Raw genomic sequence first — 23,595 nt, 5'->3', positions numbered from 1 at the left:
AGAGCTTTTAAGAGATGCTTTCCCTCCGTCCAAATCCTGGGTTCGAATCCCGAAATGGGAATGGAAAGTGGGTGCACGGCACGAGTTCCCTGCAAAGTGGGTGCACGGCACGAGTGCCCTGGTTAACTTAGCCACGGTCCACCTAAGTCAGGTTTCTGATTTCGCAAGACCCACTGAACCGGGCGCTAAGTGCTAGAACTATGCAGCGATCCAAGTTGGAAAACAAAACGACAATTAGGGAGTGACGCGTGTCGCACCTGTTGACTGCTCCTTCCACCAAACGTTTGATGGAAGGAGTTGCAGCAGGTTCGCCTTTCTGCGTCTTGAATCCGGATCGCTGCAAAGTCCTGCTAAATATGTTGCCTGGGTTTGTAAGATTTTTTTAGGTTCCATCAAGGAAAAGCGAAAGAAAGCGAAGAGGCAACGCTGGGTGCTATAGGATGTTTTCTTTGGGGGGCGGATATAGGGTAATTTTACCGATTGCAGCACTGCGGTCTTCAGGGGTTTTCCCCTCGAAAGATAGGAATGGCGTTGTAGATGTCAGCAATCTGCAATGAAAAGATGGAAGCAGATTTTCCACCCCAAGTTAGAGTAGTGGTCTAGTTTGTGGCTTAGTGTATTGAACAACCGATCTAATTTCTATCCTGTTCTAAATGTAAATAAAGAAATACTTGAGTTTCAATTGTGCAGTGGCAAGAATCCTTTATTTGCTATATTTATTACCCTTCCACCTTACCTTCAAAGCCAGCCCTTTGAAGTGCTTTACAATAAAAATATACCCAGTCCATTTTCTAAAATACATCTGGCCGGAAATCAACAAGCACATTTGATATTCCACCAACTGAAAAAGCATTCAGAATAATCCCTGTAATAGCAAAAACCACACGTTTAATCTTTTTGCTGAAGGCCAGTGAAAGGTAAGATTTCACTCCACCCACAGGAGAGAAAAAACAGACTGGCAGCTGGGTCAGTAATAACATAATAGATTAAATAACAGAATAACATATTTGGAAGCGACCTTGGAGGTCTTCCAGTCCAATCCCCTGCTCAGACAGAAAACCCTATACCATTTCAGACAAATGGTTGTCCAAGTAATAATCTGAACTTGATTGCTGATAGGCCTTAATGGATTACTTTGGAAAAAAATATTTTCCAAATGTAGCTCTCCTGAAAATAGCAAATACACTGTTTATATCTCTGCAATTTAAAATTACAGTATGGTTTTTGTCAGTCTAAAATATATGCATTACAATCCAATGTATTCTATAAGCATTTGCACCCTCACAACTGGTTGTAGTTACGTACTTTTTTTTCAGTCCTTAATTAATGTAACAGAACCATTGCTAATCTGATTCTAAATAGTGATTGGAGTGCATGATCTAAAACTTTAGGTTTTAAGGATTTACTCTCCTTCAGGTTCTTAGACTCAAGTTGTTTAAAAGGAAGCACTAGTATTTGGGGTTGAGGTCAAATCCAGACAACAGCTAATTCAATACCTTGATGAACATCGCAACATATACAAATCAAGATATGCTCAAAAAACTAACCACCATATTCTACCCAAATGGAAAATTATGAATCATCTTTAAGAGAAGATTGTAATGGAAAATAACGCAGTAAGACAAGCAACATATATTGTACGTGAGGATTTGAGCAGGGGGCACCTACAGGTGAAACTCGAAAAATTAGAATATCGTGCAAAAGTTCATTTATTTCAGTAATGCAACTTAAAAGGTGAACCTAATATATGAGATAGACTCATTACATGCAAAGCAAGATAGTTCAAGCCGTGATGTGTCATAACTGTGATGATTATGGCTTACAGCTCATGAAAACCCCAAATCCACAATCTCAGAAAATNGCTGGCCAATCGAGCACAGTAATCCCACGGTCATTGAACCAGGTTTTGGTGCTTTTGGCAGTGTGTGCCTCTCCATTCTTCCTCCAGACTCTGGGTCCTTGGTTCCCAAATGAGATGCAAAAGTTGCTTTCAATTAGAAAAGAGGACTTTGGACCACTAAGCAACAGACCAGTTCTGTTTTTCTTTAGCCCAGGTAAGATGCTTCTGATTTGGGGTTTTCATGAGCTGTAAGCCATAATCATCTTACTTATGACACATCATGGCTTGAACTATCTTGCCTTGCATGTAATGATGCAAATGTCGTATTCCTCTTGTCAAGCCGCTCCTGAACAACAAACAACATCAGAAGCGTCTTACCTGGGCTAAAGAAAAACAGAACTGGTCTGTTGCTTAGTGGTCCAAAGTCAGACAAAGGTCAGACATTAGGAAAAAAATCCAACTCCAAAAATAAGGTAATACAAGAAAGTAAAAGTGAAGTAAAACAAAGCAACAATAAAATAAGATACAGATGTGCACCTAATATATAATGTATAAGAAGAGGTATTTAAAGTTAAAAAATCAAAAACTAATTGATCTTAACTATTGATCATTGATTATGTGCCATCTAGTCATTTTGGGATTTTAGTAATATTTTTTTCCAGGTTGATCTTTCCCAAACTTGGTCCTTCCAACACTGGACCAATTACCACTGTATTTGATTCTATTCTCTTCCACCTTTCCCAACGTGATATGGGGGGGGGGGGGGGCGAGAGGAGAAATAAAACATAGGACAATCACTAGCAGGTGAGAAGGTTAAACTATTGATTTCCTCATAGTAATAGCAATTGCACAGAAATTGGTTACCTTCCTAGATACTAAAAGCAACATCAATCAGAAAAAGGGGAGCTTGCTTAATAGATCAGTTTTACATGTGTTACTATGGTCCTAAGGCTGCCTGTCAATGCAGGAAAATACAACAAGCTTGGTATCTCCTAGTTGATTAGCTTTATGCTGTGGTTTTATTGTATCTTCTCTCTGTTAGCAGAGGTGGTACGGGTTAAATCTTGTCAGAGAAAAAGCTCTTCGATGGGGCACCCTCGAGATGTTCATTAAATAATTAGCTGGGATAAGTGGTTTTCCACCCAAACCATTCCCATGGGAAGTGGTGAGAGTGCTCTGGTGAACACCAAGGCCAATATCAAAACCATACTGTCTCAGTTCTGCATTGCCTGCCTCAGGCCCTCAGAAAATTAGACAATAGACTGAGAGGTCAAATTTCTTGAGATTTACGTAGCTCTGTGCCTTTTCCAGGCTGAGTGAAAATTGTCCATGAGGCTCAACCAGGCCAAATTTCCTCTGTAAAGACTAGTTTAACTTACAATCTAAGGGAGGGATTTGGCTTAACATCTATACTTAGCCATACAAATCTATTGGGTAATCTAGATCTAGTCACTAGCTGGTTCACACATTGTGTGAAAGTGCGAGATTGTGGTTTAGCTTACTGTAGATGTCACTTAATGTCTTTGCATGGGTTGACACCAACTATTTATTTATTATTTAAATTTATATACCGCCGAGCTGTAGTTTCTTGTAGTTGTATTTATGTGAAACTTAATTGAATGTAATAGTGGACCTGGTCTTCTATTTAGGAGTGCAGGTTCTGCTCCACCATTGAAAGAACCATACTTGGCCTAAAACATATTGTGTACTTTTGGCTTAATGTAGTGTGAAACACTACATCTTTTTCAAGGATTACTGTAAGAATCAAGGGGGAAATGGGTGTATGCAGCCTGCATCCTACCTTGAGGTCCTTGAAATACAGAAATACAGGATGATTAAAAAAAAAAAAGTTATAGGCTCCATTGATATGAACTATTGTGAACAGTGGATAGAAAGCCTGTCAAATGCAATAAGCTGGAATTTTTTAAAAGATAAAGTTAAACATGATAAACATAAAAATGCTTAATTTTATACGAAGTGGTGATAATGAAATTCTTCTATCTTTAATGTATTAAATGAATTTTAATATTTAGTGCTAGGAGTGTTCTTCATTCAAACTGATTCCAATGACAAATATTTTTCACTTTGACAGCATGATTTGAGATAGAATCCCATACAGCACATGAGAGGCAGTTTGGTGTAGTGGCTAAGGCATCAGGCTAGAAACAGGAGACTGAGTTCTAGTCCTGCCTTGGGCACAAAGCCAGCTGGGTGATTTTGAGCCAGTCACTTTCTCTCAGCTCTAGGAAGGAAGCAATGGCAAACCGCTTCTGGCAAACCTGGCCTAGAAATCTACATGAATTGTCCAGGCAGTCTCCAAGAATTGGGCCGCTGTTAAGCGGGAGGGAGGGAAATAATACCGTAAATTCAACTGTAGTTGAATTTAAAATGTTTTTTTCTTTCTCTCTCTACTCATCACTCACATGATTGCTTAGCAGAAAAATGCAAGCCAGATGTCACACAGAAGGTACCAATTGTCTTGATGTGATGTCTGTGGTTGAAAGTGATCTCCATACTAAACATGCAGCTTTCTGTCTTTCTTCTCCTAAGTAAGACTTCCCAGCAAATGTGAACTGGATTGCAACGATTGTACTTGCAAGTTTTCAAACAGTGTAAAGTTGGTCTGTGGTTTATGCTGCCAAGCACTGAAGAAGGTGATTCATCTGGAATGATTGCCTAACTGTGTTCCTGTTTCTCAAGGCTGAACTTAAAGAAAGCAAGGAAGATATTCTCCTTGGCAATCTGAATCCAATGCCAGGAAAGATGGAGATGATTCAGATATTGTTCAGTCCTGGAATTGTATTTCCAGACCCAGAAAAATTGCTTTGCCTTCCATCTTAAAATCTTAGTTCTGTCTGAGGTTCCCAAGTTGTCACTTCTCCCACCAATAGCATCAGCGATTGTGCAGTTTAAATTTCCTTTGCAGGTAAGCACTGTGTTTATTCGCTTTCACTGTAAAACGATTTTCCTGTTACTCTACTTCAATGCCTTCAATGGTTCCCAATGATTCTGGGTGCTGTTTATGACCTGCAAAGCTCTTTCTGGTTGAATAGCTCAGTCCTGCCTCTTCTTGTAGGTCAGGATGATCAACCCATGGGCTGCAGCCTTCCCCTGCCTGCCCCATTTGTGCATCCCAAAATATGACAAGCAAATCCTTTCAATATTGCAATTTCAGTTTTTTGAAGAGAAAGTGTCAAAATGCAGGCAGTAAGCCATCCCTATTTAGGCTTTAAGTCTTCCCCACAACCATATAAAAGCAGGTTGAAAAGATAAGCCCTACTCACTCTGATGATATCACACACTGACCACACACCCCACACATGTAAATAAATAAATAAAATAAATAAAAAATTTAAAAAATACAGTAAAAGCCGATATCCCGCCTGCCATGACCTCTCCTTTGAAATCTCCACAGGGTCTTTTTTTTCAATTCCTTCCACAATCTGAGATGGAGAAGATGGCTAGAACATTAAGGACAAGAAAATGCAGGTTAGATGTGGCTGCTTGTATTGAAAATGTGTTCTGCATTGAAGCCTACTAGAATCACAATTGGGCAACACATGAGTGCTTAAATCCGTTAAACATCTAGAGCAGGGGTGTCAAACTGCCGGCCCGCGGGCCGGATGCGTCATGCTGAAACCACGCCCACCCCAGCTCCGGCAATGAGAAAAAAGTCGCGATACGTTGCGACACATCATGTGACGTGGTGAGTTTGACACCCCTGATCTAGAGGCTATATATATGTTACGTTTGAGGAGAGGTTGTGACATACAACCTGCTTGTTTATGATTCAGCATATTTTGCAGATTCAATAAATACCTAGGTTAATTCAGAATCAGATGAATTTTTTTGGGGAAGCCAGCTTTTGTGTTTTCTTAATGTCAGGAAAGTAGTACAGGTGGTCCTCAACTTAGGAGCACATTTGGTGCCAGAATTTCGGTGCTAAGCATGGTAGTTGTTAAGTGAGTCACACCGAATTTTATGGCTTTTTTGCCACAGTTGTTAATGATTGTAGTTATTGAGGGAATCATACAGTTGTTAAACAAATCCAGCTCCCCCCACTGACTTTGTTTGTTGCAAGCTGGCTGGGAAAGTTGCAAATTATGATTGCAGGACCCCAGGTTGCTGCAGCCATCAAAAATACATGCCTGTTTTTCAAGCTCCTGACTTTTGACTACTGGAATGTGGGGATGCTGTGACAGTTATAAGTACAGGCTGGTCATGAGTCACTTTTTTTAGTGTTGTTGTAAATTTGAATGGTTGCTAAATAAATAGTTGTTAAGTCAAGGGCTGCTATAGTAATAGTAATACCACAATCTCTCAGGTCCTTATTACCGTAATTAGCATAGCCTCTTTTTAAGATGGTGGGTTTCCTCTATAAACAGACACTCATACCCAAGTCCTCTTGTGGCTTGATCACTACTGTATGGGGCTGCCCTTGAAGTTTTAAACTGGTACACAATGCAGTGGTGCAAACAGTGATGGGTATACCTCGGTGTGCCCATAAATATTAGCCTTTTGTGAAGCCTCCAAACTGGGTGACATTGTGGGGCAATTCTATTCACCTGAACGAGACAGCAACACACAAGAGGGCTAAAAATAGGTGCTGTTTAATGCTTTGGGGGGAGCTCAGTTTTGTAGCTGGTACTATTTTCTGGAAGTGTTGTGGCCCGACTTGTCAGGGAGGAAGAGAGGCAAATATTTGAAACAGTGCCTCACACTACAGTAGTTACTGAGGTAAAATAGAACACCATAAGATTTTTCTGTAGCTAGTTAGAAAGTCTCTGGGCTCTGCAAGGCTCTTCTTCAAGCAGGAAAGAAAAGGCCGTTGCAGTCTGGAAACCAGCACACAATTCTTTTAACAAGCAATAATTTCCCCTCTCATTTGGGATCTCTCATGCCTGTACAGGATTTTGTGCAAATAAAGCAGCAATTCTGTGCCATCATCAGGTTGAAGGATGCTAAAGAAAGGAGGGGGGGAGGGAAGGAAGAGAGGAAGTGAGAAAAAGTATGACAAGCAGAGGTGGTGAGCTTTCTGTGTGCTGGCCCTTTAAGAGATAGCCCTCCCAGGGCTGTTCCTGGGCGATGGCTTTTAAAAACCCTGAGCGCTCTAGTCCTAATGCATTGTGTGGTACATCAGCTACGGAAGGTGCAGGTGAGTGCTCAGGATACATGTGTGTGTGTTGTGTGTGTAACCAAATGGATTGGAGTGTGGATGGGGCTCTTGCTGACAGAGCTATGGGTTGCAAGGAGACTCTTGCGCTGTTGATTTTTGTCTTGGCTTTAGAACTCCGATGGGCAAAGCGCAGAGCCCTATGAGCTAGGTCACAGGGGGGCACACTTCTGCATTAGAGTTCAGACAGCAGAAGTCCTTCCTCTGTGATTTAATTGGCACTTTGACTCATTTAGAATTGGGAAGGCATTTTCTTTCCACCCACATCAGCCAGCAGCCTTGGAAGTGGATGCTATTTCGTCATTTCATTTAGATCATACTCAAGACAGGAGCTTTCTCCCTCCTGATGACCAGCTGTCCTTGCTGGAAATGATGGGGGGGGGGATGTTTTATAGTCCAGCACGTGGAAGACCTCAGAGAGGGGTGAAATAAAGCCTGGGGTTTGGCCAGAGAGATCTGCTGTCATTTTCCCCAATGGTGAAGCCAACTAACTAGTCTTTTGGAAATGTTGATTCCTCAAGTTGGTTTGCTTCTTGGGATGGTTGTGAGAATAATATAAATTATCCCATATGCAATATCCTGAGCTCCATTGAAGGAAATGTGTGGATTTAAGGGTTTCATCCGTGTTACTTATTTATAATTCTGAGATCTGGTGGAGCTAATTTGTGAATTAACAACTGGGCTGCATACCGTACTCCTTTTGTGGGACCTTTGGGGTAGTTGTCCTGCATAGGACTTGAACGCAGCAGTTCCTCAGATTTACTGTAATCTGAAGAGCTCTCCTATTCTGTTGGGTGAGGTTTGGGCCTTGGAGGGTCTACTAGGGCAGGAGGTGTGGTTTGCACGATGATCTTCTGCAGCTGCACGACCTTAGAAGCTGCAACTTTAATCAGATCTTCTTGATCCCAGATGGATCTTTTGTGTGGGGTTGGTGCTGGGCCGAGATGCAGAGGCTGTCACGTGGTGGGCAGGTGGTGAAATGGGGCTCAGGGCCATCATCGACTCACCTGGGCTCAAGGTTTCAAGAAGGGAATGGTGCTGGTGGTGGTCATTGCATGCTCCCAGTGATGACTGTGTGGGGTTAACGATGTGCTGTTTTGCAGGAACCATGAGCCGCAAAGTTGTGAGGTCCAGTAAGTTCCGTCATGTCTACGGACAACCGGTGAAGGCTGACCAATGCTATGATGACATCCGTGTTTCTCAGATGACATGGGATGGGAACTTTTGCTCTGTCAACCCCCAATTCTTAGCCATCGTCGTGGAGGCTAGTGGTGGAGGAGCCTTCCTGGTCCTGCCATTGTCTAAGGTGCCCTCCCCCACCTTCGTAACAACCCCTCCCCTCACTTTGAGACCTCTTTCAAAGCTTTTTTGGTTTATCCCAGGTCTTCTTCCCAGCTGCGCTCAATGCAGTCTCTCGCCGAGGAATCCTATAGAAAACTGCAAATCTAACTTCTGGCTTCTTACCCGTCCTCTGCTTTTTTTGTGGTTTTCTGGGGACTTGCACAGCGTGCAAGAAAGGGCCAGGGATTGGTGGAACTGCTGATTTCTTTTTACCTTAAATGGTTAGGACCTGTTACGGAAATAAAATGCAAAAAAAAAAAAAAAATGAAGAAGAGGAAGTGGCTTTGGGGGCAGCAGGAGGAAAAAGAACCGACATTGGTTGGCAATAATTAAAGTTCTCCTCTGTGCTTTCTCGTGACGATTCTAGTTTCACACTAAACTCCATTTCTTCAGTAGTTGAACCCAAAACGCAGCAGTCCTGATTCTCACCCCTGTGGTCTAATCCATTCAAAAATGGAAGCTTGCAAGTTGGTTCCTCAAGAGCTCCCCATGCTCTCTGACAAGCTGAGCTTTATATTTGGTAGCAGGGATTGGCTTCCTCTCCTGCTTTCTGTAATGTGTAACTTCTCTTTCTCACAGTCTGATTGTATGCTTTAAGCATCTCCTTGGGAGGCCACAATAGCTACGTGAAACTTCCTCCAAATATGATGACTACCGTTGTTATGAATTACTCTAGCCGTTACATTTTCCCCCTTTCAAAATCAGAGTTTAGATGTAGATGAAGACAGTGGATTGCTTTTCCAGTCTTCCTTGGCAAGGATCTTATGCTTGCCCCTAGGATGTATCTCATGACTTCAGCATGACATGCAGAGGTTTCAGAGACGGCAAGCAATAAACAGTGTGGGAAAGGAGAGGAGCAGAATGTAGAAGACAGACAGCAAGTAAACCAGGCTGGTGGCCATAAGATCTCCATTTTTTTCCCATTTGGATAAGTAGCAGTAGATTCAACCCACTGGCCTAATGTTTTTCCTGGATTCCAGGTTGTGAATTCCAGCCCGATCAACTCTTGCTTCTTGGAGGCAATGGATGGGAAGATCATAGAAAGAGAGGGAACGGGGGAATGGAAATCTTAAAATTCAAATTGTGGGAATTGCTGAAAGGATAGCAATTGGTTGCAAGATCCTCAAGTCTTGTTGCTCTAGGTCAGGGGTGTCAAACTGCCAGCCCGCGGGCCGGATTCCCATTGCCGGCAATGGCAAAACCGTCTCGATACGTTGCGAGACGTCACATGACGTTGCGAGTTTGACATGTCTACACTAGGTGCTTAAGGGCTTTGCCAACCATTTAAAAAAAGAGTAAAAGCAAACTTAAAAAAAAACAACAAACCCACAACTCCCCCTCCCAGCAGTGAGGCCTGCCTGCTTCCAACTCTCTTAATAGAGAGTGATGTTAACAACATTGTCACAAGTGAAAAGTTGTGATTTGCTATGAAAATGATTCAGCATGTTAAGTGTCGTATAAACTAAATAGATAAAAATAGAGACAGTAGTAATGTCTATAGATACAGCTACGGTTAAAGGCATAGAAACGGTGCCTTGGTAAAAATAAATAAAATTGGCCAACCCTATTGTTATTTTTCCTGAATGCAGAAAGATGTGGGATTCTGGGAAGAGGTTGGGCTAGATGGCACTGTGGAAAGAAGGAACTATAAAGACGTGCCTGCAAAAGAGCTAATTAAAGAAGGAAAGTGGGTGGGCGGGACAGAAATTAAGAAAGAGTTGGAAGGATCTTGGCAGTTATAACTGGAAGTAAAGGAGGAGGGTGCAAAAATTCAAATGCCTACTAGCTATAGATGCTAAAAGTTTGGTCTGGCAATTAGTTTGCCAGACCAAACTTTTTATGAGAATTTCTCTTCCTGTTCAGAAGTTGTTGGGCAGCAACATGGTTAGGCTTCTACCTTGTTCCCTACCTGCTAAGGGTCTTCCTCTAGCCCAGGGGTAGGCAACCTTGGCTCTTTTATGACTTGTGGACTTCAACTCCCAGAATCCCTGAGCCAGTCATGCTGAGGGGAAAGGGAGAGGTTTCCAAGCTGAGCCATGCTGGCTCAGAAATTCTGGGAGTTGAAGTCCACGAGTCATAAAAGAGCCAAGGTTGCCTACCCCTGCCCCCTGGGCCCCTTTGTTTCTCTCCCATTCACCCACCCCCTCCAAATGCAAGTGGGATAACTCAGTGCTGACCTTAGGTAAAGCTAACGTAAAGATTTTCCTCCAGTGGTGATTCTTGGGGGATGGCGCTCATCTTTGTTTCCTAGCCGAGGGAGCCAGCATTCTCCAAAGACGCTTCCATGGTCGTGTGGCGCATGGAATGCTGTTATATGTCGAGGCGCATTATATGACGAGGCGCATGGAATGCTGTTACCTTCCCACCGGTAGTACCTATTTATCTACTTGCACTTGCATGCTTTCGAACTGCTAGCTTGGCAAGAGCAGGGGCAAGTAACGGGAGCTCACCCTGTCATGTGGTGCTTGGGTCTCAAAACTGCCAACCTTCCAGTCGACAAGTCCAGAGTCTTAACCACTAGACCACCACGTACCCTTGCTGACCTTAGCACCCTCTAATTCTGAAGTCAGATCTACTTCAGAGTGATTGATCTGATTAATGCTTCTCTGTGTTTTATTTTATAAACCAGAGTTTGGTGTGCATGGTGTGAAGCTACCCTTTTTATCTCTCATCTGTTGATAAAGGCAATGGAGATTAAAGAGATTGGGGCAGGATGACGCTGGTCAACTTGTACTTGCGATAGGCCTTTGAAGGCATTCTTTCAGTTCTGGATGTTTGTCACAGGAAGGTTGGGGGAAATGAATGTGGTCAGTTTATTGCTTGCTCTCCCTGATCACCTATGCTGATATAATGAGCCCAGGAATAATTGGGTCTGCTGGTTCTCATCATATGGCTTCCCATGGGCCATGTTCTCGAAGCAGAATGCCCATTTCATGGAATACAGAAAAACGGAGCACAAACACTGGAAAGTAAGAGTTGCCACTTGAAATAAATCTCTGATGCATCAGAACAACCTTCATTCTCTCCCTCTCCTCTTATTTTTGCAGACTGGTCGCCTGGATAAGGCCCACCCTGTGGTCTCGGGGCACACAGCTCCTGTGTTAGACATAGAGTGGTGCCCCCACAATGACCATGTTATTGCCAGCTCATCTGAGGACTGCAGTGTTATGGTAAGTGGTCAAATAAATAAAAGGCAGAAGGAGAGGGAAGGGACTGGCTTCAGGGCACCAGTGAGCAGTTTGCCTGGACACCACAAAACCAGAGGCACTTGATGTTCTTGAGGACATCACTGGTCACAACCTTGCCTTGTTGCTTACAAGAACATTTTTTTGTGCACAGATTTTTTAAAAGTAGCAGTAGGCTACTAGGGATTGGGACTAAACTCTTGTCATCCTGGGTCACCACCTTTTTGACTTGGGCTTATTAGAGTTGTGCTCCAATGCATTTGGAGAACATTGAGTTTGTTAGCCCTCATCCAACCTGCCATCTTATTTTTTTTTCAGTAGTAGCTCCCCATAATAATCCCACCCCCTCTGAGGCTTACAACTGGTAGATAACAATTCTTGCTGGAATTGTTTTCCCTCAGAAAAATCAGGAGTCAGCAGAAAAAGGGAAGAAAAGAGAAGTGACAAGCTGAACATCCCATTCTGGGAGATAAAGAGGAGTCCGAGCGGGCAAAGAGCAGGGAATTGTGGGAAAAACAAATGTCCTATAGATAAGGGCACTTAAAGAAGTGTCAAATGTAGGGAAATATAACCCGAATGGGGAATTTGGATGGCAGACAAGCAAGGTTATCTAAGGATCTTTTACCATCTCCAAGCAATATGTCTCACAGTTTGCCTCCTGTGCTCCAGAGTGACTTGCATGCAATCTGTTCTCTGCAACAATTCAAGGCACTGAACTAGATCATCTCCAAAATATTAAAGATAGCCCCACTCTTGTCTAGGTCACTTTTAGGACTTGACCACCCAGGCAGGCAGACAGACATGAGATGAGAAAATCTTTCTGGCAAAGTAGGGGGTGCCTTTTCTTTCCAGTTCTCTGACAATCTTCTTTACTTCTTGTCTTGCATGTTTTTAGGTCTGGTCGGTGCCTGAAGGGGGTCTTACAAGATCTTTGAATGAACCCCTGGTGACTCTTGAAGGCCACTCTAAAAGGGTGGGGATTGTGACCTGGCACCCAACAGCCCAGAACCTCCTGCTGAGTGCAGGTAAGGAAAATCAGGCCCAAAGATGGGCCCAGGCCAGGGGTAGGCAGCCTTGGCTCTTTTATGGCTCAGGAACTCTGGGAGTTGAAGTCCACGAGTCATAAAAGAGCCAAGGTTGCCTACCCCTGGCCCAGGGCAACAACTGCCACCTTCCTATTCATGAGTCTTGTCTTCTTCCCATCTGCTACAGGCTGCGACAATGTCGTAAAAGTCTGGGATGTGAGTGTTGGTCAAGCGGCCATTTCCTTGGATGAGTTGCATCCGGATGTCATCTATAGCGCAGCTTGGAACCAGGACGGTTCTTTGCTCTGCACAGCCTGCCGGGATAAGCACGTGCGGCTTTTCGACCCTCGAGCAGGGGACACCACTGCAAATGTAGGAAAAACTTTCATACTTTGAAAAGTCTAAAACTGGCAGGTCCAGAAGGGGCTGATTTTTGATCAGGATACAAATTAGATCAATAATTGCCTGAGTTAGCAGATCTGTCTGGTCCCCAAAACGGAGTGCCTGCTGTTCTTCTAATGCTGTTTACTTTTGTCTGTGTTGGCTAATAGGTATTGAAGACCAGCAGTAGGGAGAGCCAAGTTTCCAGCCAGCCATGAACTAATTCAGTGATTTATGTTTTAAAGTATATAGTCACAAGGTTGCAGAAATGTTGCCATCACTTATTCCTTGATTTTTGTACCTGTAAATTCAAAGCATGCTTCTGCTTGAATCTGGAGACTTGCTTGTTAGCATTTATCCCCAATGTGGGATCTCAGTTGTTTGGTCCTCATTTAACCAAAGAATTCATGAGAAAATCTCAGAACATCTGTAGAGAAAAAGAGAGAGGTAGCCCCATAACAAGCTAGGGAGGATAGAATAGGCTGAGTCATCACAGAATGCTAATTGACTGATGCAAAATCTGAAAACTTGATGGGATAGAGATTGACTTTGGAATGGTTTATGTGAAAGCCTTAATAGAAGCAGTCTGCAGAGATAGACCCTGACTTAACGACATTTGCAAATTGCATTTGCTAAGCAGTGCTGCCATTAAGCAAGTCATCATATGACTGGATCCATTTTTTTTCTACCATTTTTATCATGATTGTTAAGCCAGCCATGTGGTCGTTAAGCAAATCACATGGTCTTTAAGCGAATCCTGATTCCCCAGTTGACTTTGCTTTCCAAAAGCTGACTGGGAAGACTGCAAATTGAAATCATATGACGGCAAGACACTAAAACCATTGTAAATGCAAGCGGGTTGCAAAGTCTTAAATTGCAATCACATGATTGCATAGGATGGAGTGCAATGTAATTTCAAACTGTCATTAAGTTGAGAGCAACCTGTATCACAATAGGTTGTTGTATTTCCTACAGGCCTTGGTAAATTATCCCTAATGAAAATACAGGCAGTCCTCGACTTATGACCACAACTGAGCCCAACATTTCTGTTGCTAAGCAAGACAGTTGTTAAGTGAGTTTTGCTCCATTTCCTTGCCACAGTTGTTAAACGTGAATCACTACAGTTGTTAAGTGAACCTGGCTTCTCCATTGACTTTGCTTATCAGAAGGTCAAAAAAAGACGATCACGTGACCCCCAGGACACCGCGACCGTCATAAATGTGAACCAGTGGCCAAGTATCCAAATTTTGATCACGTGACCATGGGAATGCCACAACAGTTGTAAATATGAAAAACAGTCATAAGTCACTTGTTTTCAGTGCCGTTGTAATATTGAATGGTCACTAAAAGAATGGTTGCAAGCAGTGGTGGGATTCAGCCGGTTCGCACCACTTCGGCAGAACTGGTAGCTAAATTTTGGTTGCCCAGGCCCAGAACAGAAGCAGCATTCACACAGAGAACCGGTTGTTCACCTATTTGAATCCCACCACTGGTTGTAAGTTGAGGATTACCTGTATTTCTTGTTACATTAATGTCTGCTTTTAAAAGCCACTAGTGGCCATCCTCACGTCTTCCAGATTGATTTATCATGGAGAAATATTTCCTTTTGCTCAGACAATTAATATTGAGGGGAGAGTACCCTCTCCCCTCAATATTAATTTGGGCAAATGAGATATTTTGTGCTGGGATAGAAGGCTGGAAGATGACCCAACAAAATGGGATGACTTCTCACTGTCAAGAAGTGGGTGAGATTTGGTTATTCAGATGTGATTTAACTTTCCTTCTCCTCAAGAAAGTCTCATTTGTCTCACTGTCTCACCCTCAGGAATTGCCACGGGCCCACGAGGGCTCTCGTCCAGTTCGGGCCACGACTGTGAAGGATGGGAAGCTTTTTACGACAGGGTTCAGCCGCATGAGCGAGCGACAGGTGGCCCTGTGGGACCTGGTGAGCAGAGAGAGTGGGGGACACCTTTATAGGTGGCGTTTGGGCAACGTCTTCCAAAGATTTGAGCGGCAGAGGCTGCCTGAGTGTTCAAGAGATTTGAAAAGTGGGCAGCCCCTACCATTCAAATAAGGCAGTGTTTCTCAACCTTGACAATTTTAAGGCATGTGGACTTCAACTCCCAGAATTCCACAGCCAGCATTGCTGGCTGTGGAATTCTGGGAGTTGAAGTCCACATGCCTTAAAATTGTCAAGGTTGAGAAACACTGAAATAAGAGCAGTGTGGAAAAATGAGGGCATGGATATTGCCAAAGCCTTGCTTTGAAGAAAGAGGTTGCTGGAAAGCAAGTTCCAACATCAAAATCCTCTCCCTTATGTATATTGTAATTTTTTTTACAACAAACAATTTCTTAAAAGTATACAAAGTAGACACAAGGACATTGTAAGAGGAAATTCACGCTGGTGTTGCAGGGGCCTTCTGTAGTTTGTATAGGATTTTAAATGCTTAACACATTTCATTTACCATCAAAGTCTTTAACAACAACCCTGTAAAGCAGATCAGTTATGACGCCCTGTTATTGATGGAGGGACATGCTGAAATTCTGCCCAGAGAGCAAGAGTTTCTTGCTCAGAAATCTGGATAATTGTTCTTGTTTTTGGAGGGGGTGTCTACCTTCACGTCAGTGTTGATTCCTGGTGATTGCCTAGACAAGCCCCTCGGTTTCCTTGGCAAGATTTTTTCAAAGTAGTTTGCCCTTACCTCTTTCCTAGGGCTGAGAGTGAATGACTGGCCCAAGGTCAACCCACTGGCTTAATGCCCAAGGCGGGACTAGAACTCATGGCCTCTCAGTTTCTAGCTTGACGCTTTAAAACCACTACATCACACCGGCTCTTTGCATTGTTCTTAAGACCACAGAAACCCACGAGTATCTTTTGTAAGAAGCGTATGCTTTTTCTGCAAGTAGAACTAAGGCTAAACTGGAAGCGTCTGTGAGGAACTGGGAAGGAACTGGGAAAGGAATGCAGTTTGGATGAGAAGAGGCAACATAGGCGGGATGTAGGAAGCAAGCAAGCAAACATTTCGAAGGGATTTTGTCTTAATTAACTCAGTTTAACTCTGGCTAGGAATTTATTCTTAGTTTTTAAGTTTTATCCCAGACTAACACTACAAATGTCTTTCTGAAACCCTTCCTTCCTCTTCTCTCTCTCTCTTTTCCTTTCCTTTCCTTTCCTTTCCTTTCCTTTCCTTTCCTTCCTTCCTTCCTTCCTTCCTTCCTTCCTTCCTTCCTTCCTTCTTTCTTGTCTTTCTTTTCTTTTCCTTCCTTCTTTTCTTCCTTCCTTTCTATCTTTCTTTTCTTTTTTCTTTCTTTTCCTTCCTTCCTTTCCTTCCTTCCTCTCCTCTCCTTTCCTCTCCTCTCCTCTCCTCTCCTCTCCTCTCCTCTCCTCTCTCCCTCCCTCCCTCCCTCCCTCCCTCCCTCCCTCCCTCTATAGAGAAATCCTGAGGAACCATTAACTCTTCAGGAGCTGGACACAAGCAGTGGTGTACTCTTGCCTTACTATGACCCAGATACCAACGTGGTTTACCTGACTGGCAAGGTGAGTCCTGGGTGGAGGGAAGAGACTAGCAATGCCAAATCTAGAAGCAGCCTTTTGGATGAGCTAACTGGGGGTTCAAGTGAGAAGTCCTTTAATAAGGAGAAATTCAAAAACCTCAACATCCACTGCAGGGTGACAGCAGCATCCGATACTTCGAGCTGACCGGCGAAGCTCCCTACGTGCACTATTTATCCATGTTTACTTCCAAGGAGTCGCAGCGAGGAGGCGGATGGATGCCCAAACGAGGGCTGGATGTGAGCAAGTGCGAGATTGCCAGGTAGAGAATGTGTGTTTTTCTCACCTGCTTCCTCCAAGAGGTTCACAGTGATGTAACTGGTCTCCCACCCTATTCCCCCCCCCCGAAACACTGGTAATCAAGTGAGGATGACAAATAGCAACGGTACAAAACCTTTGCAAGCTTCATCCATGAATAGAAACCTGACAACTTTCTTGTATTCTGTTGCAATCCACCACTCAGATTCCTTTGGCCAAGCAAAAAATAATGCCTGGGACTTTTTTGTTTTAAGGAGACCCTTCCAAAGGATTTTCTTTCTCCTTCCTTGAATCAGTTTTTATTCCTTCTAGATTTTACAAACTACATGAGAGGAAATGTGAGCCCATCGCTATGACGGTGCCCCGGAAGGTAAGCGTGGAACGACCGTTTAGGATTGGTAGGAAAAAGCATTGGGAGAACAACTGAAAACAGTTCATAGCAGGGAAGGAAAGGGCTGAGACTAGAGTCTCTTTGAGCCTAACGGACCATCTCTCTAGGAAACTGCGTAGGCACCATTCATCCATTTAGGTGGGCGTCATCTGCATCAGAGTTGTCAAGGTTGTGTTTCTTGTGGATAATTTCTGAGGGATTGCAGGCAGACAGGAATATCCCAAAGGTGCTTTTTCAGGAGGCAACTGGACTTCTTTGAAGACATTTCGCTTCTTATCCAAGAAGTTTCTTCAGCTTGACTGGATGGTGGGGAATGGAAGGATTTAATACTCCTTCCAGACAGCTGGTCATTTGCATTCTTTTAGAAAGTCGTTGAGGCCACTTGGAGGTTTATCTGTGTCCTCAAGGTCACCTGAGTGGTGCAAATGGGTGTGGAGCCTCCTTGGAATTGCGGTCCTCTGTCCAAAATGTGGATGTTGCTGTCTTCAAAAGAGAGGACCCCTGGTTTGAAAGAGGGGTCAAAGAGGCCATCTGTGTCAAAACTGAACAGCCCTCTCTGAAAAGTGGAAGGGATATGACAGTGGTGGCGAACCTATGGCACGGGTGCCAGAGGCGGCACTCAAAGCCCTCTCTGTGGGCACGCGCGCCATCGCCTCTGTCCTAGGCCTTCAGCTGGGTTTTATAAAACCTTTTCGCTTTAGGCCTCCGCCATCGTGTGCAAAAAAAAAAAAAAGGTTCAATCAATCAATTTCAACTTCTCACGGGAAAAAAAATCTTGCAAAGTTGGAATTGATTGATTGAACTTTTTACTCCCACCCAGTCTGCCGTTACCACTGCAGCCATGCCCACCCAATGGGCCACACCCACCCGCCACCCGACGATGCATAAGTGGGTTTTGGGTTGCAGTTTGGGCACTCGGTCTTCGCCGTCACTGGGATATGACATCATCTACTCCAGTCTACAACACAGTCCTTTCTCGGCAGTTCCAGCAAACACAAGCCAGGAAACTTAATGAGAAGCAGCAAAGGTGTCAACTGGGAGTCAGAATCCTCTGATTTACTTGGAAGAGTGCAAAATAATGGGTTCACATGTCATGTCAAGTCATGGCTTTGTTAATGAGGGTTGGTTGAGCAAATATCATTTATAGAATAAATCAGTTTATGAAACGGAATTGCTAATTCATACAATGTGCTAAATCTAAACCCAGCAAACATAGAACATATTGTATATGTGTTTGCCTGGGGAGGCACTGCTAGGGCGCTGAAGCACTTGCATAGGCAGTCCTGTAAGAATGAGGTCTACACCACTGACACCGTTTCCCTGAAAGGAAGAACTGCTGCCACCGGCATTCTTTATTTTGAATTAGAGAATGGACACGGGAGGTTCCTCTCCCGGGCCCTTGCGGGGAGGTTCAGGGCATGGAAGGCTGCTTTATCTTTCAGGCTTTGAAGGAAAAGTGGGGAGAGGGCTCCTCATTTAGCAAAAGAGCCGTCCTCACACAGGGCTGCTCCTCCTCCTGAGCAAGCTGCACCTTGAAGAGGCTCTCCACCAAAAGGGGGTCATTCTTCCTCCTCCCCCTCTTCTCCCCAGCCCCACCCCCCCAGCCCACCAAAACCCAAAAGGAGGGTGGGGGGGGGGAAAGCTCCCGGTTGCTGGATATGGCTTTGTGTGGATCCAATCATTGTAAAAGGGAGCCTTGATTTAGGAAGCCTATGTATTCTCCATTTAGGAATTTTGTAGATGACCATTACATCAATTTTTCCCAAGCTGATATCCTCCAGAAATGTTGAATTTTTAAGTCCCATAACCTTCTAGGCAGCCTGTTAATTAGTGATAGTTGGTAAAGGGGGGCTCTTGTTTCTGGGACAATATAGTGCTTGGGAGCCTCTCCTAGCATCTAATGTACCACTGGATCTTTTGGTTTGATCTAGTGTGCTTTTCCCATTTTTGATCCTGTTGTAAAGGTGACGTACTGTAAATCATTTTAAATAGCTTGTGATTCTCTCAAACCTGTGATCCTTACAGAAACATGGTAAATGCACTGATTCACTGAGAGAGCTCATCTATTCCAAAATTATTAGAGTCTTGGTTTAACTTTATTAACACGTGTAACTTTTATCCCTGAATAAAAGTTGCAAAGCCATCTTCCCACTTTCTTGAGACAGTGGTAGCCGTTTGCTCACCGAACAAGAAGTTTTCCCTTCTGTATCTACAATCTTTTGGGCAAATGTTTAATTAGCTGTCAGGTTGGATCTGGCTCCTGGAGGCTATGCAGGTGGTCCCCGACTTCCACGTTTGTTTAGTGACTTTTCAAAGTGGCAACAGAACTGAAAAAAGTGACCTATGACCATTTTTCACACTTAACGATGGTTGCAGCATTCCTCCCCCCTCGGGTCATGTGATTAAAATTCAGAAGCTTGGCAACTGATTCCTGTTTACGACAGTTACGGTGTCCCGGGATCATGTGTTCACCTTTTGCGACCTTCTGGCAAGCAAAATCAGTGGGGGAGGACAGATTCATTTAACAACCATGCTATTAACTTAACAATTGCAGTGACTCACTTAACAACTGTGACAAGAAAGGTTGTAAAATGGGCAAAATCTCACTGGGCTCCATTGTGGTCGTAAGTCAAGGACTACCTGGACAAAAGCTTGCCTGAATAGAATATTAAGATTTGAGATGTGTAGTGAGAGGCTAAATTTCTGTTTTTAAGTCTGGATGGAAGAGGCTCTTCCTCGTTGTAATATCGAGCCTGTGTTTTTGTATGGTTTCTGCAGTCAGACCTGTTCCAAGAGGACCTGTATCCTGACACAGCTGGTCCAGATCCTGCCTTGACCTCAGAGCAGTGGCTAGCAGGCAAGGACGCAAGCCCCATCCTCATTTCCCTCAAGGATGGCTACACTCCCCAGAAGAGCCGAGAGTTCAAAGTCAACCAGACTCTCCTGCAGGGGCCCAAGAGAAGTCAGCTTCCACACGAAGGGACACAGCAAGGGGTAAGAAAACCTAAAGGTCTAGATTAGGTCTTCTGGACTGTTTGGTTTAGGATTGGCTTAAACCACGGGTCGGTAACCCGCGGCTTTGGAGCCGCATGTGGCTCTTTGAGCCTTCTCCTGCGGCTCTCAGCCTCCTCCGCCATTTGCAGAGAGACAGAGAGAGGCACTTGCGCTTCCCTTCTCTCTCTCTCTCTCTATGCGTGTGTTTGTGTGTAAAAAAGAGAGTGATCTTACGCTGTTCTGCTGTTCTCGGACAAGCTGACAAGCTTATTGGGCGGGGCTCCTGCCTTTGCTGTGTCTCAGCAGGAAGCAGCAGAAAGCAGCATCTCTCTCTCTCTCTCTCTCTCTCTCACACACACACACACACACTGAGTGGGGGAAGAGGATTGGCAGACCAAGGGCAGGAGAGAGCCAGCCCAATAAGAATGGGTGTCAGCTTGTCCGAGAACAGCGTGAAGCCAGCTGCCAGGTGAACAAAAGATTGGAGAGAGAGGGAGGGAGAACTCATACACAGCAGTCTCTATTTCTTTTTAATTAAACTCTTCAATCAAGCTCCCCCTCCCCTCGTGTGTGCACGCACGGTTTTGCGGTTCCCAGTGTTTTCTTTTCTCTGGGAAACGGGTCCAAGTGGCTCTTTGAGTGTTTAAGGTTGCCGACCCCTGGCCTAAACAATCCATTGACCTTCATGGTCCTTAATTTCTCTTGGAGGATCACCCAACGTTCTATATGCATCTTTGTGGGTAGTGGGGAGGGCTTGTCTTTAATCCTGTGAGAGGTATCTGCCTTTTGTGGTCCTTCAAGGCTTTGGGGAAGTATACCTGATGACTTGACATTACTGGAAGAGATGAAGCCCAGCTTTTTAATCTTTGTCCCTTAAAGTCTTATAAATGGGAGAATTTGGCTTAATTTTAAGAATTTTGCAAAGATCCCTATTCTCCACTAATGGTAGTTCTAGTCATGCACCCTGCAATCAATTTTTTAAAGGGGACATTAGGCCAAAAGGAAGATTTAGCATAGGGCTGGTGGGGAAATCTTAGAGCAATGACAAGTAAATGCTTTGAGTCAAAATTGTAAGTTACTTTAAAGGAGCGATAGCACAAACTTTTTTTCTGAATAAAATCTGCTCTTCAATTCTGTCAGTAAACACAATAATGTTAACTAAGTAATGTGTCCTTTAGGGTCCAGCTTTAGATCAGCTCTCAGAGGATCTGAAACGACTGCAAGCTACTGTGTCGGAACAGGAGCGACGCATCTCAGAGCTGGAGAGGATTGTGAAGAAATAGCTTCTCTCTCTTTTCTTAGCCAGTCCGGTTCTTCATGAGTCACAATGGACTTTATTTCACTGGCCTTTTAAAGCCCCTTTGATATTTTTTTTTAAATGGGTGGATCCTCAGGGCATTATTAAGATTCATCCACCCTAAACTCAGGGCAGAAACTCAAGTTTATCTATTCCAGACAGAGCCCTTTTTCTGAGTTATCAGATTCCACCTTGAAAAGATACGAAATATACTTCTTTGCTTAGCCTCGGTGAAGGCATTCAGGATGATAGCCCATCTATTTACAACTCTGCAGGCTCGTTTCTCCCAGGCCTTCAGTTCTGGTCTCTGCTTTCTGGTTCCTGCTCTGCTTTTTCCCTTAGAAAACAAATTGTCTTCCTTTGGACTTTTTTTTTTTTTAAAAAAAATGCTGCGTATCCCGTTTCTTAGATTTTGCTTTTAAGGGCATGGTTGGGGGGGTTCTTTTGTTTTAAAAGGGCTACAATATTTAACTGATTATCGATTAAGCATTTGGATTTATTGGTATGCATTTTAGATATTTGGTCAGTAACTCAACCTGAGAATTGCAGGGAGCAAACCTGGTGGATGGCAGATTCCCACCTTTGTGTGAGAGAGGAGGGGAAATCTGCTCAATAAAATATCCTTGTTTCTTTGGAATAGTTTTGCATCTACGTATTTCATTCAAACCTTTTCATTCATTCAAATTTTTGAAAAGTTACGTAGCAGACCTTTTTTTATTCAAGTTTTAAATAGTGGTTATTCTTGGGACCAATTTTTTGCCCCTGCTGTCCAAAACACAATCAAACAGCATTAAGTAACCACACAAGCCTAAAACCATCAGCCACTACATGGCAATAGCTTACTTCTACAGGTAATCCTTGCTAAATAAACCATTCATTTAGTGACCGTTCAAAAGTACAACAGCACTGAAAAAAGTAACTTAGGACCAGACCTTACAACTGTTACAGCATCCCCACCATCTCAAAATCCAGGTGCTTGGCAACCAGCATGTATTTACAATGGTGGCATCATCCCAGGGTTACATGATCACCATTTTTCACCTTCCCAGCCAGTTTCTGACAAGCAAAATCAACGGGGAAAGTTGGGTTCATTTAACAACCGTTATGATTCATTTAACAATTACAATGATTCGCTTAACAACAGCAAAAAGGTCATAAAATTGGCTGCAACTCACTTAAACAAACACCTCCTTGCTTAGCAACGGAAATTCTGGTCCCACTTATACTAGTCCTCTACTTATGACCACAACGGAGCCCAAAATTTCTGTTCATAAGCAAGGCAGATGTTAAGTGAATTTTGCCTCATTTTACATTTCTTGCCACAGTTAAGTGAATCAATGCAGTTGTTAAGTTAGTAACACGGTTGTAAAGTGAATCTGGCTTCCCCATTGACTTTGCTTGTCAGAAGGTCGCAAAAGGGGATCCCGTGATGCTGGGGCATTGCGACCGTCCTAAATAGATGCCAGTTGCCAAGTGGCTGTGATGATGGGGATGCTACAAAGAGCAGAAGTGTGAAAAATGGTCATAAGTCACTTTTTTCAGTGCCGTCGTAACTTTGAACAGTCACTGAATAAATGGTTGTAAGTCAAGAACTACCTATGTAGCAAGTTGACTTCCAGAAAGAATTTAAGACAATCCAATCCAGCATTTTGTTGATGCCAAAGGGAAAGGAAGGGAGCAATTCTCCCCCTATGTCTGATATTGAAAGGCTGCATATGCCCAACAGAGCTATTAAAACCACGAGCCACTTGATCACTTTATATTCCATGAAACTGTCTAGCCCATTTTCAGAGATCTTTTTTCCCCTTGTGTATTCACCAATGATTTGCAACCAATCCTTCAAAAGTAATAGAATTAATTTTATTACTTAACCCACAATCCTATTCATATAGATCGCCCTTCTCTTGATTTAAGCATGGGGGCCAATATGAAGAGTTGACAAACTGCCAGTAATGGCTTTTTTCCCCCCTCCAAAATGAAATAAGAGTAAGGAGCAGGAGTTCTCATCCCCCCCTACAGGACTTTTAACATTGGGAGGAGCCTGGAAGGACCTTTTCCAGGTAACCATGTTTTATTACAAGACGTAAGTTTTGGTGAGCTGCAGCTCACTTCGTAAGATGTATAGAGTGTTAAATTAATTTAAATTGGAGGGAGATA

At 43.5% G+C, this 23,595-nt stretch overlaps 1 protein-coding gene across 1 annotated transcript; it reads left to right on the top strand.

Moving 5' to 3' along the window:
- The first annotated feature begins 7,886 nt into the window (after positions 1 to 7,886).
- On the top strand, positions 7,887 to 21,434 carry LOC107282721 (coronin-1A-like). The gene is made up of 10 exons (XM_015810539.1): positions 7,887 to 8,319; positions 11,402 to 11,524; positions 12,435 to 12,564; positions 12,752 to 12,936; positions 14,771 to 14,890; positions 16,379 to 16,483; positions 16,615 to 16,760; positions 17,069 to 17,126; positions 19,926 to 20,141; positions 21,320 to 21,434. The coding sequence occupies exons 1-10, from the start codon at positions 7,993 to 7,995 to the stop codon at positions 21,422 to 21,424; spliced, it is 1,515 nt and encodes a 504-aa protein (XP_015666025.1). The 5' UTR covers positions 7,887 to 7,992; the 3' UTR covers positions 21,425 to 21,434.
- The last annotated feature ends 2,161 nt before the right edge of the window (positions 21,435 to 23,595 follow it).

The sequence above is a fragment of the Protobothrops mucrosquamatus genome, unplaced genomic scaffold (assembly GCF_001527695.2).
Source record: "Protobothrops mucrosquamatus isolate PMUCROS unplaced genomic scaffold, P.Mucros_1.0 scaffold11, whole genome shotgun sequence".
NCBI lineage: Eukaryota > Metazoa > Chordata > Lepidosauria > Squamata > Viperidae > Protobothrops > Protobothrops mucrosquamatus.
This window is presented reverse-complemented; position numbering and strand designations above follow the sequence as displayed.

Bases quoted from the DNA above. Each gene is read 5' to 3' on its own strand.
- LOC107282721 (XM_015810539.1), top strand. From the start codon at position 7,993: ATGGGGCTCAGGGCCATCATCGACTCACCTGGGCTCAAGGTTTCAAGA. The intron at 14,891-16,378 runs GTGAGCAGAGAG...CTCCCTCTATAG, and splicing joins AGGTGGCCCTGTGGGACCTG to AGAAATCCTGAGGAACCATT. The intron at 20,142-21,319 runs GTAAGAAAACCT...TGTGTCCTTTAG, and splicing joins ACGAAGGGACACAGCAAGGG to GGTCCAGCTTTAGATCAGCT.